Here is a 19504-nt window from a genome sequence, read left to right as displayed (position 1 = left end):
GTTGCTTTAGGTGTAAGGTTAGGTTATTTATTTGAAATGTATCTTGTTTCCTAAGGTAAGCTTGTATTGCTATAAACTACCCTCTTAGAACTGCTTTTGCTGTGTCTCATAGGTTTCGTATCATCTTGTTTTTGTTATCACTTGTCTCTAGGTATTTTTAAATTTCCTATTTGATTTCTTACATGATCCATTGGTTATTTAGTAGCATATTGTTTAGGCTCCACGTGTTTGTGTTTCATAAAGTTTAATTCCTGTAGTTCCTTTCTAAAATCGTAGTGTTGTTGTCAGAAAAGATGCTTTATACAATTTCAGTTGTCTTAAATTTTAAAAGGCTTGCTTTGTGACCCAGCATGTGATCTACCCTGGAGAATGTTCCATGTGCACTCGATAAGAATATGTATTCTGCTGCTTTTGGATGAATGTTCTATAAATAACAATTAAGTTTATCTGGTCTAATGTGTCATTTAAGACCTCTGTTTCCTTATTGATTTTCTGTCTGGATGATCTGTCCATTAATGTAAGTGGGGTGTTAAGTCTCTCACTATTATTATGTTACTGTCAATTTCTCCTTTTATGGCTGTTGGCATTTGCCTTATATACTGAGGTGTTCCTATGCTGGGTGCATATATATTTACACTTGTTATATCTTCTTCTTTGATTGATCCCTTGATCATTATTTAGTGTCCTTCTTTGTCTCTTGTAACAATCTTTATTTTAAAGTCTATTTTGTCTGATATGAGCATTGCTATTGTCTTTAATTTTTGTCAATTTGACTAATACGTGTCTTGGTGTGTTCCTCTTTGGGTTTATCCTGTATGGGACTTGCTGCGTTTCCTGGACTTCATTGACTATTTCCTTTCCCATGTTAGGGAAGTTTTTGACTATAATCTCTTCAAATATTTTCTCGGGTCCTTTCTCTCTCTCTTCTCCTTCTGGGACCCCTATAATGTGAGTGTTGCTGTGTTTAATGTTGTCCCAGAGGTTTCTTAGGCTGTCTCCATTTCTTTTCATTCTTTTTTCTTTATTCTTTTCTGGAGCAGTGAATTCCACCATTCTGTCTTCCAAGTCACTTATCCGTTCTTCTGCCTCATTTATTCTGCTACTGATTCCTTCTAGTGTATATTTCATTTAAATTATTGTATTGTTTTTTTAAAATGTTTATTTATTTATTTATCTTTGGCTGCATTGGGTCTTCACTGCTGTATGTTGTCTTTCTTTGGTTGAGGCAAGTGGGGGTTACTCTTCATTGCAGTGCATGGGCTTCTCATTGCAGTGGCTTCTCTTGTTGTTTAGTGTGGACTCTAGGCATACGAGTTTCAGTAATTGTGACATGCAGGCTCTAGAGTGTAGGCTCAGTAGTTGTTGCACACATGCTTAGTTGCTCCATGGCATGTGGGATCTTCCTGGACCAGGGCTTGAACTCATGTCCCCTGCATTTACAGGTGGATTCTTAACCACTGCACCACCAGGGAAGTCCCAGTTATTGTAGCCTTCAACACTGTCTGTTCTTTATATCCTCTAGGTCTTTTTAAAACATTTCTTCATCTTCTCAGTCTGTGCCACAATTCTTTTTCCAAGATCTTGGATCATCTTTGCTTTCATTACTCTTAATTATTTTTCAGGTAATTACCTATCTCCATTTCATTTAGTTGTTCTTCTGGAGTTTTATTTTGTTCCTTCGTCTGGAACATATTTTTCTGCCATCTCATTTTGCCTGTGTTCGTGGTCTCTGTTCCACAGGATGCAGGGCTCTAGTTTCTCTTGATTCTGCTATCTGCCCCTGGTGGGTGAGGCTGGTCTAGATGCTTGTGCAGACTTCCTTCCTTCCTCCACTCACTTGTGCCTGCCCACTGTGAGTGGAGCTGGGTCTTGTCCCTCTGGTGGGCAGGGCTGTGTCAAGTGGTGTGTTTACAGGCAGCTGTGGGCTCAGAAAGACTTTCACAAGCCTGTCTGATGATGGGTGGGGCTGTGTGTCTGCCCTGTTGGTTGTTTGGCCTGAGGCATTCCAGGACTGGAGCCTACAGTCTGTTGGGTAAGTCTAGGTCTTGGCATCAAAATGGAAGCCTCCAGAAGGGCTCATGCCAATTAGTACTCCCTGGAACCTGTGCCACTAGTGTCCTTTTTCCTACAGTGAGACACATCTGCCACCCCACCTCCCCAGGAGACCCTTCAAGACCAGCAGGTAGGTCTGGCCCAAGTTCCTATGAATTCACTTTTTCCCTGGGTAGTGTGCATGAGAACTTGTGTGGGCCCTCCAAGAGTGGAGTCCCTATTTCCACAAGTCCGGTGGCATTCCTGAGATCAAGCCCTACTGGCCTTCAAAGCCAAATACTCTGGGAGCTCCTCCTCCCAATGCCAGACCCCCAGGCTGGGCAGCCTGATGTGGGGCTCAGAATGCTCACTACTGTGGGAGAATCTCTGTGATATAATTATTTTTCAGTTTGTGGGTCACCCACCCAGTGGATATTGGATTTGATTATATCACACATGTGCCCCTCTTACCATCTCATTGTGACTTCTTCTTTGTTTTTGTATGTAGAATATCTTTTTTTGGTAGGTTCCAGTCTTCTTTGTCGCTGGTTGTTCAGCATTTAGTTGTGATGTTGGTGTTTTCTTGAGAGGAGGTGAGTTCAAGTCATTCTACTCCACCATCTAGTCTCCAACTCAGGCTGTAGTATATTTCTAATAAGATCACATTTACAAGGCAATCTTGGAATATTTTGTTTACGAGTATTTTTAAGATTCTATGTAACTGAAGCATAAGCAACATATGCCACAATTAAATGTCCAACAGGATGTTCTAGTTTCATCTGGACTCATGTCCTAGTGATGAAAGATTAATTCAAAGTTAGATCTGTGCTTAATGAAGAGCTGGATATAAGCATATAATATACAATTAAAGATTTGGGGGTTTAGAAAATTATATTTATATCATAAAAATAATACACAGGATATATTCAGTCTAGAGACTACTTAGAGTTTCAGTATCTCTACATTTGGGCATTTACAATTCTTTTGTATTTGAGACAGCTAGATGCTTCATTACTATAAATACAGTGGTATATATATTTTAGTTGTCTAATTAGAAAAACTTGAGTTTATTAAAGACCTGGTCATTTAATGATCATAATATTGTAATAAGTCAACTGATTTTCTTCAATGATATAAATTTGCATTAAAAGTATGAAGTAAGATTAGAAAATGTTTGTCACTACATTATTTTATTATTCTCTTAGGCAATCTCCATGTTTCATTTATCACAAGTGTGTGCAAATGACATTCAGATTTACTCCTATGACCCAGATCTGAATTTCTAAGATAAACTTTAATGTCTCCTTGGCATTTTAAACTTAAGATTATCAAAACAAAATATAAGTTCTCTACCTCTAATCTTTTTTCATTCCTTTATTTCTTTGGTTAATCGTGTCATTATACTTCTAGCCATTTCTGCATTTAAAAATTCTTTTATTCCTACCTTCCCAAGTCATACAGTATAACTTCCACTAAGGCACTCTTGAACAGCTTGTGGTTGCCCAACCTCTCTTTCTCTCTCTCACTTCACCACACACATGCACACATCAACCAGCCTTCTCCCTCTTTCCACAATGTCAGCCGAAGTCCAAAACATGCCTTGTGTTTGTTCACTCTATGCCTGACTCTTTCATACATTTTTATTAAGTGAAGTGATTTAGAAAATTGGGCAACATACAATTTACTTTCTTAAAATAAACATTGATTACTACCCTTTTTGCTAGTCAGTAATCAGTTCCATGTTTAATCTGTATGTAACCATTTTAAAGTAAGAGAATGGCAAATACTCCAATTAATCAGAGTATAAGGTATGTTGAACAGAATAGGTTCCACCAGCATTAACATCAATGGAGTTACAAAGCTCTCATCTTGTAATTTGATTTTGTCAACATTCTGTGTGTTAGTTTGGGTCCTCCCAGAATCAGGATTAGTTGAGATTCAACATGTAAGAAGTTCATTAGGAAAAATGATCTTGTGACATAAAACTAAATAAATAAATAAATAAAATAAGGAGGGAGTCAAGGAAGACTGGAGAGCCCTCACACTAGAATATCTGACCCAAAGGAAAGAGGTCATAGATAGCCCATAAACAATGGTATTAAAGGGAAATTCATCCCAGCTGTTTAGGAATCCTTGAGGCACAGGCAGAGGAGAACTGTGACTCCCAAGAATGGGTCTATTTTATCATTTCAACCACATTTGGTCATTGACTAGGAGTTGCTCTTGTGTACCATGGCCTTGGGAGCAATATGATTTCAGAACAGAGCAACTCATATTCTAAGTCAGTTACATGCGTATTTAGAGTTCTGCATTCACTTCACCACCACAACCCTGGAAGATGATCCAATTCTTAAAACAGAGTATATCTAGCTGAGCTCATAAGAAACTTGATTATATACTAACAGTAGTGTTTTGCTTACAGTAAGAACTAACTTAACCTGTAGTGTCAAATATTCATGTTAATATCCACAATAATATAGTTTCTAATTCTTGCATAAAGATATTCTCTAAAGTAAATTTTACATGTATGAATTTATCTGCTATTTGTTAATTTTTGTCTCAACCCTCAATGTTGCCAAAAATGAAAATCTATCTCTTTTTGAAATTCAGAAAGACCTTTGGGAGTCCATGGATTTTTCTTAGATAAGAAGCTGCAAAGATCTGTTTTCAAATTAGGAATATTACATGGGAAAATTATGGAATTAATTTTTCATTTTCATGGTGGCTGCTCAGTTCAGTCAGAAGTAGCAATTCAGGGCTTCTCTGGTGGCGCAGTGGTTGAGTCTGCCTGCCGATGCAGGGGACACAAGTTCATGCCCCGGTCTGGGAAGATCCCACATGCTGCAGAGCGGCTAGGCCCGTGAGCCATGGCCACTGAGCCTGCGCGTCTGGAGCCTGTGCTCCACAATGGGAGAGGCCACAACAGTGAGAGGACTGCTTTCTGAAAAAAAAGAAAGCAGCAGCAATTCATCACATTCCCTGTACCTAATAAAATAGTAGACATGCTTATTCTTCAGTTTGGTTGTTGCTTGAATGTGAAAATTAAGAGGTATAAATTGAGTAATTGTTAAAAACTATCATTTTCTACTATAGCTCTTCTGTCAATCAACTGTCTTGAGCCCATTACCACTATAATCAGGTGCTGAACAGTATAAATGTGAAAGCAACATGTTAAAAATAAAAAGTGCTTTGGAGTGACTAGTACTTTTGCTTGTCAACAAGGCAGTTGTTGGACCATGAAGTAAAGCTGTGCTTTAGAAATGCTTGTAGGATGAATGCATCCCCTCCGTCTTCTAAACCAGGCTGTGCAGGTGAGTGCACAGTTTCCATGTGCTGTTACTATAACTCACAAGTACAGAGCTAACCTGGTTCAAGTGTCTACTACCACACCTCAGACATCATTTATGTTAACCCAGATATTTCTACAAATATTTCTCGTCTCAACTCCTAGACAGCTCATGGCTTTCACATAAACACATCTTTACTGAAAAAGAATTTACTTGGATTGCCCATTAGGCAAAAATACCAATTACTCAGTTTTGTACTGTTTACCAGGGTGTGTGTGTGTGCATTCACGTGTGTGTTAGTAAAAAGAGAAACGGGTAAGACTGACACTTGTTTTTTGAAGATAGCATTCATCTTCAATGACTCAGATCCACTCTTTGGTCCTATTGAAATGACTGATACATTTCCACTGATGAAGGATAGAGATCATTTCTTTGACTCTGACCAAATCTCTGGCTGTTACTGTGAAGTTTGCCTTCTGCTATGGCTGTCATTCTCCATCAGCTCAATGCTAGAACAAGTAGAAAATTATTTATTTTTAAACATTGCCCCTCAAGTTTTTTAGTTGGATTGCATAGCTTCCCAGTTGTCTGAAACTGATATTTATTCACACTTTTAAATTATTTTAACACAGTATCTACTTTGGTCCTTGGGATTGCTCTTTTTCAGTTTATGCATCAGGGACTATTTGAGTAGTATGCAGTCATGAACAATCTACACATACTTATACCAGTAAAGTTGTTTTTCAGTAATCTTCTTATTAGCATCCATGACCTTGGTACCTTCCAAGATCTTGTTCTATATTGTTATCTTTCCTTTTCTAGCTAACATATAAAGTGATATCCCAGCAAATCTCATCTGACTTCCTGCTGAATACTTCCTTGGTAAAAGAAGCAACTTCCATTTCTCTGTATAAAACTAGGAACTTAAAGTATATTTACTTTTACCTCATTTTAGATTTTTGTATACCACAAAATAAGTGAAAATTTTCCTTTCTTAGTGTGTTTGTTCAGTTCTAAGAACTCCATGCTCCATTTTAGCTCATCAGGTCATGTTTTTTCTTCTAGGACTACAATGATGAAATTCGTCAGGAACAACTACGTGAATTATCTTACTTAAATGGCTCAGAGGACTCTGGTCGTGGCAGAGGTATTAGAGGCAGAGGGATCAGAATAGCTCCCACAACTCCTTCAAGGTACATTTGTTCTTACTTTAAATAAATTAACAGCCAATAAGGATAGCAATACTTTGCTGGCCTGTTCTGTGTCATGATCACAGCTAGGAATAAACAACAACAATATCAGCAACAATAACCACCACCATCACAAAAGCAATAACAACAGATGCTTATATAGCTCGTAAGAGCTTTATATAAATTGTTAACTCATCAAATCCTCTATAGTAGGGTTAAGCATTATTTACAGGTGAGCAACTGATAAAGATGTAAGCAATATGCCTGAGGACACAAAGGCAGTCTGACTCTAGAATTCAGAGTTTGAGCTCTTAACTTCCTAAGAAAATAAGAGGAGCAAACCTAAGAGTTTCTACTTTTTGTTTTTGTCCCCAGGATTAGGGCATGCAGATGATTCAATCATATGCATCTTTGAACCAGGATGACCTTGAATGAAGAGAAAATTACAAATATCATCTATGCCTTAAATGGCCCATGAATTGATACAGTCTTGCCAGATAGGTAGACAGATAGATGAGGATAATGATAGATATAGGTAGGTAGGTAGATATATAGATATTTAGATAGATAAGTAGATTATATATATATTATATGGGTGTGTATTATATATATACACACACACATTTTATATATATAGTTATATATATATATATATGTATGTATACACACCTCCAGTCCAGAAAGCCAGAAGCACATTTCTTACATGGCTGATGGTAAGAATATTTAAAGCTTAGTTATATTTGACTCTGCAATGTCACCAGAGAAGATTTTATTTGATATTGTTCACTTTGCAAAGAAATTGGAATTTTTCTGCAACAGAATTTGTTTTGTAGGATTCTACATTTGCCAAGCTTTCGACAGAAAGCATAGTTTTGAAAAGAGGTAAAGTGAAAAATACTCATAGCTTTCACACACAGACTGTGTAATTCTGTCATTCTCTTTATCCTGTTATAGTTGGACTTCAAATCTCTAAACGGCTTAGATTTAGAATACTATTTCATATATTGCATAGAAACCATCTTAAGAGATTCTAAGATACTTTGCTGATTCAATTTATTTTTAAAATTACTCTCCAAATATTTTCACCACCTTTCAAAACACCACTGTTTTTAACATTTAAATCACAGACACCTCAAAAAAAAATTGGATGGGTTGTGAAATGACATCATTGCAGGCAATCTTAAATTGATTAAATCATAGGGTTTTAATAATGAAATTGTCACTTTTGTAGTTCAAAAAATGATAATTTTGGCAGTTTTATTTTTATTTTACATTTACTTTTATTAATGTTAATACATTAATTACATCAAGATAGCATTGAATGATCAATTTCCAAATAAAATATCAAGGAAATAATTGACCAAAGGTAAAATGTGGCAATTATAGAAATTACTTTGATTAAAGGAAAAACTTCTGAAAATGTTTCAGTGATTATTATTATTATTATTATTATTATTATTGTGGTACGCAGGCCTCTCACTGTTGTGGCCTCTCCCGTTGCGGAGCACAGGCTCCGGACACACAGGCTCAGCGGCCATGGCTCACGGGCCCAGCCTCTCCGCGGCATGCGGGATCTTCCGCGACCGGGGCACAAACCCGTGTCCCCTGCATCAGCAGGCGGATTCTCAACCACTGCACCACCAGGGAAGCCCTCAGTGATTATTCTCACATTTTTTTCTTAAAAAAAAATTTTTATATGAGCTTTCTAATGCTACCTAGGAACATTAGTGTATTGCTAAAAATTAATGTGACCTAACATTTTTTATGGACTTTTAAAAATGGAATCAGCCTTTTACAAAGCCTTTATATTAACTTCATCATGATGGGTTGTAAAATGACGTCATTGCAGGCAATCTTAAATTGATTAAATCATAGGGTTTAATAATGAAATTGTCATTTTTGTAGTTCAAAAAATGATAATTTTGGCAGTTTTATATGGTGTAAACTAAGTATGTATTGAATGACTATAGAGGCAACAAGTTTTTTTTCCATTCTATATTCCTTGGAATAGGGACCATTAAAAAAAATAATGCATTAACCTGCTTTTGAGATTACAAAATCATCATATTAAAAGACTTTGTTTTGTTATTGGTGTTCCTTAAGGTAATAATACATTTGTTGTATTTGAGTGGACCATATAAGATTTCAATTTCAGTGAAGTTTTAATGTAAACTATTAATCTCTTTAATTATTTAATAAAGAAGAGTGCATTATGATCTAGATTTTTAAATATCTTAGAAGAAAAATTTGTTTTGCTTTTTAAAATTTAAATAAAAAGCAATGCTTTGCTTTATAACATTCCATATATCATACAATCTGATATTGCATATGTTAAAAAAAGAAAATTAATATTGAAAATTAAACCTCACTTTCAATGCTATCTTGATGTAATTAATGTATTAACATTAATAAAAGTAAATGTAGCAGAACTCTGTTGTCTTCTGTTTCAAACCACATGATGAAATGTATCTGCAATTAAATAAGAATAAGAAAATAGCTTCACAAAACAGAAGATCATATTGATCAGAAAGTTCTTGAACACATGGGTTAATGGATGCTGATTTGTACATATTTATGAAATTATGACTTTTAAAAGTTATTCATTTACCCTTAAATCAAAAAGAACGGTACCTGGTATATTTTTAAAACTTTAATTTGTTGAAAATTTCTTTAATTAAAGGAATTTATGTTTCAACAAGCATATCTATGAAAACTATCTAATCTTCCAATAATAATGCATACCAGAAAACAAGCATTACATCTATATTTTATAATAATTTATCTTATGTAATTGAAGAATTAAGATCTTCACACACATCACTGCTACATGTTGAATGAGAGTGAACAGTGGAAAATAAAACATTTGAGGCAGATTTTGAAGGTTTTGTTTACTATAATGAGAACTAATACATAGATAGAATCTAATGGAGCTTGTTAAAGAGGGGACTAATCATATTTGTTTCCAAGAAAGACTACTCAGTCACCACTGTGAATGATAGAGAAGAATTAGAGCAAAGCGAGAAAGACAGAGAGGTATGTGGCAAGGAAGCCAGGGAGAATACAAGTTCATTATCCAACACAGAAATGAATACCACTTGGAGTGTTAGAGAGATAAAGGACTAGAATAGAGATTAGAATTTATACAAACTAGTGCCCAGTTAGATGTTGGAGACAAGAGAGTGGTCCTAGACACTGGTTAGAGATTAATGACATCATCCACTAAAATTAGGTGAAGGAGCAAATTTAATGAAGAATATAATTAATCCTAGGTCTATGGATTGCCAGTGTGACCTTGGGAAGGTGACTTGTACTTTCCATGACTTGGTTCTCAACCTTTAAAATAACTTAGAAATGGCTACATGACAAGGTTGTCAAGATTTTTAAGTTAGATGACACATGTAAGGCAGTGGTTCCCAAACTGGTCTGCACATTGGAATCACTGAAAGCTCGCTGCTGCTAGAGACTGTGACTTAATCAGCCTGGGGTATGGTCTGGAGTCTGGAGGTTTTCAAAAGTCTTTAGGTTACTCTAACATGCAGACCAGTTAAGGAGACATGATCCAGGGTATGGTGTGTGGTAGGAAGGAAAGAGATAACAGCCATCAGAGTTAGAGACTTCAGGGGTGCACCGTGAGGCACAGAAGGAGGGTGGGGTGAAGAAAATGGGGATAGCCACATTCCAAGGTGGGCCTAGGAGTAGATGTCAGTGAATGAGCCTGAAGAATATAAAGGAGGGAGGAAGAAATATGGAGAAAAGTAGAGTCATAAAAGTTCAAAGAAGGCATTTTCCAGATAGTAACCCATAGTGATAAATATAACAGTTACACTGGAATGGGGACTGGATTTAGAAACCAGTAGGCTTCTGGTGATACCAGTCAAGAGTATTTTCAATAAAGAGGAAAAAGCAATAACTAGATTGCATTTGATTCAGGAATGCGGAGGAGGTGAAGAATTAAGGATAGAAAACTTTCAAGAAGTCAGAAAAATAAATTAAAGAACATTGTAGTGTGGATTCAGCCAGGGACAGTACGTTCTAAATAGGTGATGTGAATCTTGAATTCACTTGAGGACTTGAGTTGAAGAGAGATATAGGGTTAATATTCCAGGGAAGGGATGTAATGTGTAGGAGGTAATGAGTCAGATTCAAGAGACAGATTTTCCAGGGCTCTGTCTGGAAGACAGTTGATGAAGGAATGGGATGAGAAATTAGATTTGATTTGAGCATCATATAATTTTAAAGCAGGAAGAATTGCTACAGATTCAGAAATCTTATTTTACCCATTAGAAAAATAATCTACCTTAGGCTCAGGGAGTTATAACACTTACCTGTGATTATTCAGTGGTATAGATGTAACTTGTGAATATAGTTTAAAGTAAGGTGACATATAATTTACCACCCACACAGGGACACTTTTGAAAGTATTAAAATGCTGAACTAGGACAATAGTTGTAATTCTGAACTATTCTGGACAAACCTGGATGTATGCACCTGTATATAAGGTGCTTGGAGGTCCAGTGAAGGTAAAATTACTCTTTATATCCATCTTATAGATCAGCTTTTATATTATCATGCTAATGTAGAATATTGTAGTCTCAGTTATATTGTGCTTGAAGTGGGCACTGGGCCTTCTAGGGTCTCCCAGTGCAGGAGAGCATTCTCTGTACATTAGACTCACAGTAAGTTCTCTAATAATTTCTCCATTCATCAGCTCTATAATCTATTTAAAACTTTTAAAACCTTTACCAGCATTCTTATTGTTCACTCGTCAAGCTCATTTTCTGCAAGAGCCAGCTCCTCATAGCAGAAAGCATAACCTACAACCCCATCTGTGAATGCAGCCAAACAGTGTGATGGTTCACATCCCGTGATCATTATTTCCCCCAAAGCTTTAGCGTTCTTGCTGAAAGCAGTGCTTCCTAGAGGCCAAACTCTCAGACATAATAAAAAGTGAAATAACCATGCTTTTGCCCCAAAACTCAACCTTTCCAAAGGCCTCAGAATACCATAAGAGTTTACTGCAACCATTTGATCTTACACTTTTAGTACAAGTTACTTTTCTGTCAAGCACTGCAGTACCAAGTACTCAGTGTGTTATTTTTACTGCAGAGCCCTCATGTATTTCACTAGCACCATAGTTACCATAGGAAATAAATTATATCAGGGGCTGTACCAGTTCAGGGGGTTACACACATAATGATAAATCAGTGACAATGACCTCAAACTTAAGCTACTATAATAAGCAGAATGATATCATGATGGTTAGAGTTCCACATTTTATCGAAGTGCAGACAACTTTTTTTTTTGTAAGTGACAGAATTGCCCATCACTGTCAATAACCTCCAGCATGGAGGAGACATTGACAATTAGCAGCTATGGATGGTACAGTGAGTAATGTACTAGACACTGCTCTCATTTGAGACTTTTCTGGTAAATTTGGAATAAAAATAAGAGTGGGTTGATTTTCGTTTGCTTTGCTTTGAATTTTTAGTGCTATAAAAGAAAATATCAAATTATTTTACATGGTTTTTATGATAACTAAGTCATAACCAATATTTACAAAACTTATTCTGTGGAGGTCAAAATGCTTTATATCCTAAAGAATCTCCATTAAACACACACACTCACAACACTCAGACATGCAGAAATAAATGTGGTTTTCTTCCCATTGTATAGAGGCTATAAGATGAGAGCTTTGCCTGCTCTCATTACTTGTTTCTCATCTGTATGTGACCTGTTTCTCCTAGGGGCCGTGGGGGTGCCATTCCTCCTCCCCCACCACCTGGACGAGGCGTTCTCACCCCTCGAGGGACCACTGTGACCCGTGGTGCTCTTCCAGTGCCCCCTGTAGCGAGAGGCGTCCCCACCCCTCGAGCACGGGGATCACCCACTGTGCCAGGATACAGGGCACCCCCTCCTCCAGCCCACGAGGGGTATGAAGAGTATGTAAGTACTCTTGAGAAATCAGTTATTAGGAGGAGTTAAGTTTGTTGGGGAATAAGCTAAACTTCAAAGACATTCATATACCACTAATATAGCAGATAATGTTTGTTGCAGAAAACAAATGTCATTTGCAACAGAATTTAGCAGTGCATTTAATTGAGGGCATTTTGAGAAAAGCGTTCATTGTACAGGTGCCATCATTGTTGTTAGTATCAGTTAAATAGCTTAGATTTTAAGAAACAAACTATCCTGAGGTTTTCTTATCTTTAGAAGACTCAAGCAATTTCAAAATGGAAATAATTATGAACATAATGTGAATAGTCATGTATTTAGAAGATTATTCTGGGACATGATAGAGATTAACATAACTCAGAAGTATTTGACAAATATAATGTGATTATATTATAAACTTTGTTAATAATTTAAGACCATGTGGTTGGTTTTTCATTTAAATATCCTACTCTCTCACTATATAAAAGATATGGAATTGGCAGGTAAGAATTCAGAACTCAAAAAATATAGAATGAACAGAAGAAGTGCAGTGTCTCTAAGCACCTCCTCCGTTTCCAGTCCTCTGTATCACATTATACTCCCTTTGACCTCTTTCATCCAGGTTGTTAGCTTTCCACTGGTCATATATTCTAGTCCCTGTATCCATTTCTCCTACTAGATTGTGAAAATTGTAAAAAGGGGCAGTATTTTATTCACTTGTATAACCATACTAAGTCCACTCTAAATGTTCAATTGAATTGATGCAAGCCAGATCATTTTTCCTATGAAACAGATTCATTTTGCCTTTAACCTCTCCAGGGTGCCTGTCCCCTAATCTAGGTGTTTGTTTCATTCAACCATCCATAGACATGCTGTCCTCTCAAATGTCCTCTGTGAATGATTACTAATATAAACTCTTCAAGGACAGTTACTGTCACATTCTGTACATTCAAAACATATAAATGTTTTATGGATTGGTTAATAATCAAGCAAAATGTAACCTTAAAACAAAGTGAAAATGGTTGATAGGTGTCACTAAGAACACATTAATGCTTAAAGCATGTTAGTTTTTAGGAATGTTACTGATTAAATATGAAACACTGACCAATATCTGTAAGAGTGAAGAAAAAATATTAAGTTTAATCTTGCTCGCGCGGAAGCGGCGCAGCTGGGTGGGAGTCCGGTAGCGGGAGTCGCGGGCCGTGCGGTAGCTGCCGTGCCGTCGTCGCCGTTGCGGGTGGCGGTGGTGCGCTCGAGCAACCAGAACCGGAGCATGTTGGCGCACAACATCCTCAGGTAGTTGGGGCCTCCACCCTGGCCCAGCGCGCCCCGCGGACGCCGGCCGACCGGCCGTCCCTCCGGCCTTCCCGGCCCGTGCTCAGCGGCCCAAGTTCCCAGGAGGGCGGTGCGCGGCGGCCCCCGAAGGACGGCCGAGAGGCCTCGCCGCTTCCCGGCTCTTTGGCTCCAGGGCCGAGCCCAGCGAGGAATCGACAAAATTCGGTCCGCCGCGCGGTCCCCAACGTGTGCTTAGCGTCGCGAAAAATTCACATTCTGAGCCGAAATCCGGGTCGCCGAAACCTCAAAGCTGCTAGTAAACCTGAAAGGCTGATGCTGTTCGCGTCTACTTCATACACACGTCTGTGTATCTAAAAATCATGGCCTCTGTAAAATGCTCAGCAGTGAGGCGGTAAGTTCCAAGACCAAGGTTAGGGTCCACGAGAGGATAGGCCGGTTGTGTCCAGGGCGTGTCGCTTTTTATCAAATATGGAAAACTTGCGCGACGCAATCTCAGGATAGACCAAGTCGTAAAAACACGGAAATGGCCTATTTTAACTTCATGCATTTGTGTATTTGCTCCTATCTACATTTTTCAAGTCTCATGCAAAAAAATCCTTTCTCCTCCCTTGTAAAATCTCCACTTGATAATTTCTGAACCACACGTGAGTTTGGTTTCACGCTTCTAGTTTATATTTCAGTGCTAACTCCCCTTTTGTGACCCTGGTGTTGTATATGTTTAATAAAAGTTTATTCCCGTTTGATAAAAAAAAAAAAAATATTAAGTTTAAAAATCCATTTCTGTGGGAAAAGGGGAAATGTGTTCATCTCACGTATCTTGTGCAACATCAGGTATCAGTATTTAAAATCTTAGTCTGAAAATTGCAACATCTGCAGCAGAAAACACATTCTACCCTCTGAACGAGGCCACAGATCTGAAAACACAGACCCTGGTCCTAGTTCTACCATCTCTTCCGTGAGACGTACTGTGTAGGAAATAAGTGTTTATTAAATGAATGAATGAATAATCCACAACAGGGAAGGTGGGATTGTTTTTTGATTTTATTTTTGTTTTTTATCTCTGAGGAACTAGGTCTACCATCTTTATGTGCTTTGCCACTATGGTGTATTTGTCTTCCAAACAGAAGCCTAAACAGTTAAATCTTTATTTCAAAAATTAAAAGAGAGAGAAATAGCGGTCAACATTGTTATTTATCAAAGAATTTACAGGGCTTATAGGGCACAGTGAAAGAGAACAAGATTGGAAAAACATTGTAGTTTCTCATGTATCTCCAAAAACATTGTAATCTTTCACATGCATTCCAATTTGTAATGAATAGATCAAGGACTGCAAAGCAAAAAACAGTAAGCTACAAAGGAGTAAAGAGTTTATGGAAGTATGGGTATATTCTGAAAAAGGGTATATTCTGAATGGGAAAATTTAAGAGGAGTGTGGTTCTTATTGTAAGTCAAAGAAAATGCAAAGCCATGTAAATCTGATTTTTAAAACTTAGATTTAAAGTATCCAATCCCTTTAATTCATTCACTCAATCCTTTACTGACTGAGCCTCTATCTTATTTCAGGCACTGTTCTGATGGTCCTAGAGATGTAGCTGTGAACAAAACAGATCAAATATTTACTTTCATAATGCTTACATTTTAGTGGGAGAAGACAGAAACAAACATATATAAAGAAATGAATAAAGTAACGTCAGGTAGAGATAAGGCCTCCAGAGGGAGGTGGCAGGAGGGCACCACCATCAAAAGGGCTGTTAGGGATGGTGTCTCTGACCTAGAGGCTCCAGCAAGTGTCTAACTAAAGGTAGAGTCTAGGCCAAGGGGCTGCCTCTATACAAAGGCATCCCTGGTTAAGGAAACAGGAAGCAGAAAGGCACTGAGGAGGAACATGCTTGAAGTGTTTAGGGATCAGCAAGGGAGACATCATGGCTGGAGAGAGTGTGTGAGGGGGACCACATGAGGTCAAGGGATGGACAGGCCAATTCATGTTGCTATTGGAGAGTTTGGGGCAGGAAAGTGACATGAGCAGATTTTTTTTTTTTTTATTTTTTTATTTTTAACATCTTTATTGGAGTATAATTGTTTTACAATAGTGTGTTAGTTTTCCCTCTACAACAAACTAAATCAGTTATACATACACACATGCTCCCATATCTCCTCCCTCTTGCATCACCCTCTCTCCCACCCTCCCTATCCCACCCCCCCAGGCGGTCACAAAGCACAGAGGTGATCTCCCTGTGCTATGCAGCAGCTTCCCACCAGCTATCTAATTTACATTTGATAGTGTATATATGTCCCTGCCACTCACCCACTTCATCACAGCCCACCCCTCCCCCTCCCCATATCCTCAAGTCCATGCTCGAGTAAGTCTGTGTTTTATTCCCGTCCTACCACTAATCTCTTCATGACATTTTTTTTCCCTTAGAGTCCATATATATGTGTTAGCATACGGTATTTGTTTTTCTCCTTCTGACTTACTTCACTCTGTATGACAGACTCCAGGTCCATCCACCTCATTATAAATAACTCAGTTTCATTTCTTTTTATGGCTGAGTAATATTCCATTGTATATATGTGCCACATCTTCTTTATCCATTCATCTGTTGATGGACACTTAGGTTGCTTCCATGTCCTGGCTATTGTAAATAGAGCTGCAATGAACATTTTGGTACATGAGTCTTTCTGAATTATGGTTTTCTCAGGGTATACTCCCAGTAGTGGGATTGCTGGGTCGTATGGTAGTTCTATTTGTAGTTTTTTAAGGAACCTCCATACTGTTCTCCATAGTGGCTGTATCAATTTACATTCCCACCAGCAGTGCAAGAGGGTTCCCTTTTCTCCACACCCTCTCCAGCATTTATTGTTTCTAGAGTTTTTGATGATGGCCAATCTGACCGGTGTGAGATGATATCTCATTGTAGTTTTGATTTGCATTTCTCTAATGATTAATGAGGTTGAGCATTCTTTCATGTGTTTGTTAGCAATCTGTATATCTTCTTTGGAGAAATGTCTATTTAGTTCTTCTGCCCATTTTTGGATTGGGTTGTTTGTTTTTTTGTTATTGAGCTGCATGAGTTGCTTATAAATTTTGGAAATTAATCCTTTGTCAGTTGCTTCATTTGCAAATATTTTCTCCCATTCTGAGGGTTGTCTTTTGGTCTTGTTTATGGTATCCTTTGCTGTGCAAAAGCTTTTAAGTTTCATTAGGTCCCATTTGTTTATGTTTGTTTTTATTTCCATTTCTCTAGGAGATGGGTCAAAAAGGATCTTGCTGTGATTTATGTCGTATAGTGTTCTGCCTATGTTTTCCTCTAAGAGTTTGATAGTGTCTGGCCTTACATTTAGGTCTTTAACCCATTTTGAGTTTATTTTTGTGTGTGGTGTTAGGGATTGTTCTAATTTCATACTTTTACATGTAGCTGTCCAGTTTTCCCAGCACCACTTATTGAAGAGGCTGTCTTTTCTCCACTGTATATCCTTCCCTCCTTTATCAAAGATAAGGTGACCATATGTGTGTGGGTTTATCTCTGGGCTCTCTATCCTGTTCCATTGATCTATATTTCTGTTTTTGTGCCAGTACCATATTGTCTTGATTACTGTAGCCTTGTAGTAGAGTCTGAAGTCAGGGAGCCTAATTCCTCCAGCTCCATTTCTCGTTCTCAAGATTGCTTTGGCTATTCGGGGTCTTTTGTGTTTCCATACAAATTGTGAAATTTTTTGTTCTAGTTCTGTAAAAAATGCCAGTGGTAATTTGATAGGGATTGCATTGAATCGGTAGATTGCTTTGGGAAGTATAGTCATTTTCACTATGTTGATTCTTCCAATCCAAGAACATGGTATATTTCTCCACCTATTTGTATCATCTTTAATTTCTTTCATCAGTGTCTTATAGTTTTCTGCATACAAGTCTTTTGTCTCCTTAGGTAGGTTTATTCCTAGATATTTTATTCTTTTTGTTGCAATGGTAAATGGGAGTGTTTTCTTAATTTCACTCTCAGATTTTTCATCATTAGTGTATAAGAATGCCAGAGATTTCTGTGCATTAATTTTGTATCCTGCAACTTTACCAAATTCATTGATTAGCTCTAGTAGTTTTCTGGTAGCATCCTTAGGATTCTCTATGTATAGTATCATGTCATCTGCAAACAGTGACAGCTTTACTTCTTCTTTTCCTATTTGGATTCCTTTTATTTCTTTTTCTTCTCTGATTGCTGTGGCTAGAACTTCCAAAACTATGTTGAATAAGAGTGGTGAGAGTGGGCAACCTTGTCTTGTTCCTGATCTTAGTGGAAATGGTTTCAGTTTTTCACCATTGAGAACGATGCTAGCTGTGGGTTTGTCATATATGGCCTTTATTATGTTGAGGAAAGTTCCCTCTATGCCTACTTTCTGCAAGGTTTTTATCATAAATGAGTGTTGAATTTTGTCAAAAGCTTTCTCTGCATCTATTGAGATGATCATATGGTTTTTCTCCTTCAGTTTTTTGATATGGTGTATCACATTGATTGATTTGCATATATTGAAGAATCCTTGCATTCCTGGGATAAACCCCACTTGATCATGGTGTATGATCCTTTTAATGTGCTGTTGGATTCTGTTTGCTAATATTTTGTTGAGGATTTTTGCATCTATGTTCATCAGTGATATTGGCCTATAGTTTTCTTTCTTTGTGACGTCTTTGTCTGGTTTTGGTATCAGGGTGATGGTGGCCTCATAGAATGAGTTTGGGAGTGTTCCTCCCTCTGCTATCTGTTGGAAGAGTTTGAGAAGGATAGGTGTTAGCTCTTCTCTAAATGTTTGATAGAATTCGCCTGTGAAGCCATCTGGTCCTGGGCTTTTGTTTGCTGGAAGATTTTTAATCACAGTTTCCATTTCAGTGCTTGTGATTGGTCTGTTCATATTTTCTCTTTCTTCCTGGTTCAGTCTTGGCAGGTTGTGCATTTCTAAGAATTTGTCCATTTCTTCCAGGTTGTCCATTTTATTGGCATACAGTTGCTTGTAGTAATCTCTAATAATCTTTTGTATTTCTGCACAGTCAGTTGTTACGTCTCCTTCTTCATTTCTGATTCTATTGATTTGAGTCTTCTCCCTTTTTTTCTTGATGAGTCTGGCTAATGGTTTATCAGTTTTATTTATCTTCTCAAAGAACCAGCTTTTACTTTTATTGATCTTTGCTATTGTTTCCTTCATTTCTTTTTTATTTATTTCTGATCTGATCTTTATGATTTCTTTCCTTCTGCTAAATTTGGGGGTTTTTTGTTCTTCTTTCTCTAATTGCTTTAAGTGCAAAGTTAGGTTGTTTATTCGAGATGTTTCCTGTTTCTTAAGGTATGATTGTATTGCTATAAACTTGCCTCTTAGAACTGCTTTTGCTGTATCCCATAGGTTTTGGGTCGTTGTGTCTCCATTGTCATTTGTTTCTAAGTATTTTTTGATTTCCTCTTTGATTTCTTCAGTGATCACTTCGTTATTAAGTAGTGTATTGTTTAGCCTCAATGTGTTTGTATTTTTTACAGATCTTTTCCTATAATTGATATCTAGTCTCATAGCGTTGTGGTCGGAAAAGATACTTGATACGATTTCAATTTTCTTAAATTTGCCAAGGCTAGATTTGTGACCCAATATATGATCAATCCTGGAGAATGTTCCATGAGCACTTGAGAAAAATGTGTATTCTGTTGTTTTTGGATGGAATGTCCTATAAATATCAATTAAGTCCATCTTGTGTAATGTATCATTTAAAGCTTGTGTTTCCTTATTTATTTTCATTTT

At 37.4% G+C, this 19504-nt stretch overlaps 1 protein-coding gene across 6 annotated transcripts in view; it reads left to right on the top strand.

Moving 5' to 3' along the window:
• Positions 1-19504, top strand: part of KHDRBS2 (KH RNA binding domain containing, signal transduction associated 2) — a 769555-nt gene that overhangs the window by 415137 nt on the left and 334914 nt on the right. For all 6 annotated transcript variants that reach the window (XR_010835028.1, XM_067005885.1, XM_067005886.1 and 3 more), the window contains 2 exons: positions 6384-6511; positions 12253-12451. Coding sequence is in view for 5 of the 6 variants with exons in the window: in XM_067005885.1 (XP_066861986.1) it covers positions 6384-6511; positions 12253-12451 (327 nt within the window). In the remaining variant the exon portion in view is untranslated. The remainder of the gene's footprint in view (positions 1-6383; positions 6512-12252; positions 12452-19504) is intronic.

The sequence above is a fragment of the Kogia breviceps genome, chromosome 10, assembly GCF_026419965.1.
Source record: "Kogia breviceps isolate mKogBre1 chromosome 10, mKogBre1 haplotype 1, whole genome shotgun sequence".
Lineage (NCBI taxonomy): Eukaryota > Metazoa > Chordata > Mammalia > Artiodactyla > Physeteridae > Kogia > Kogia breviceps.
Note: the sequence above shows the minus strand (reverse complement) of the source record. Positions and strands in the feature narration are given on the sequence as shown.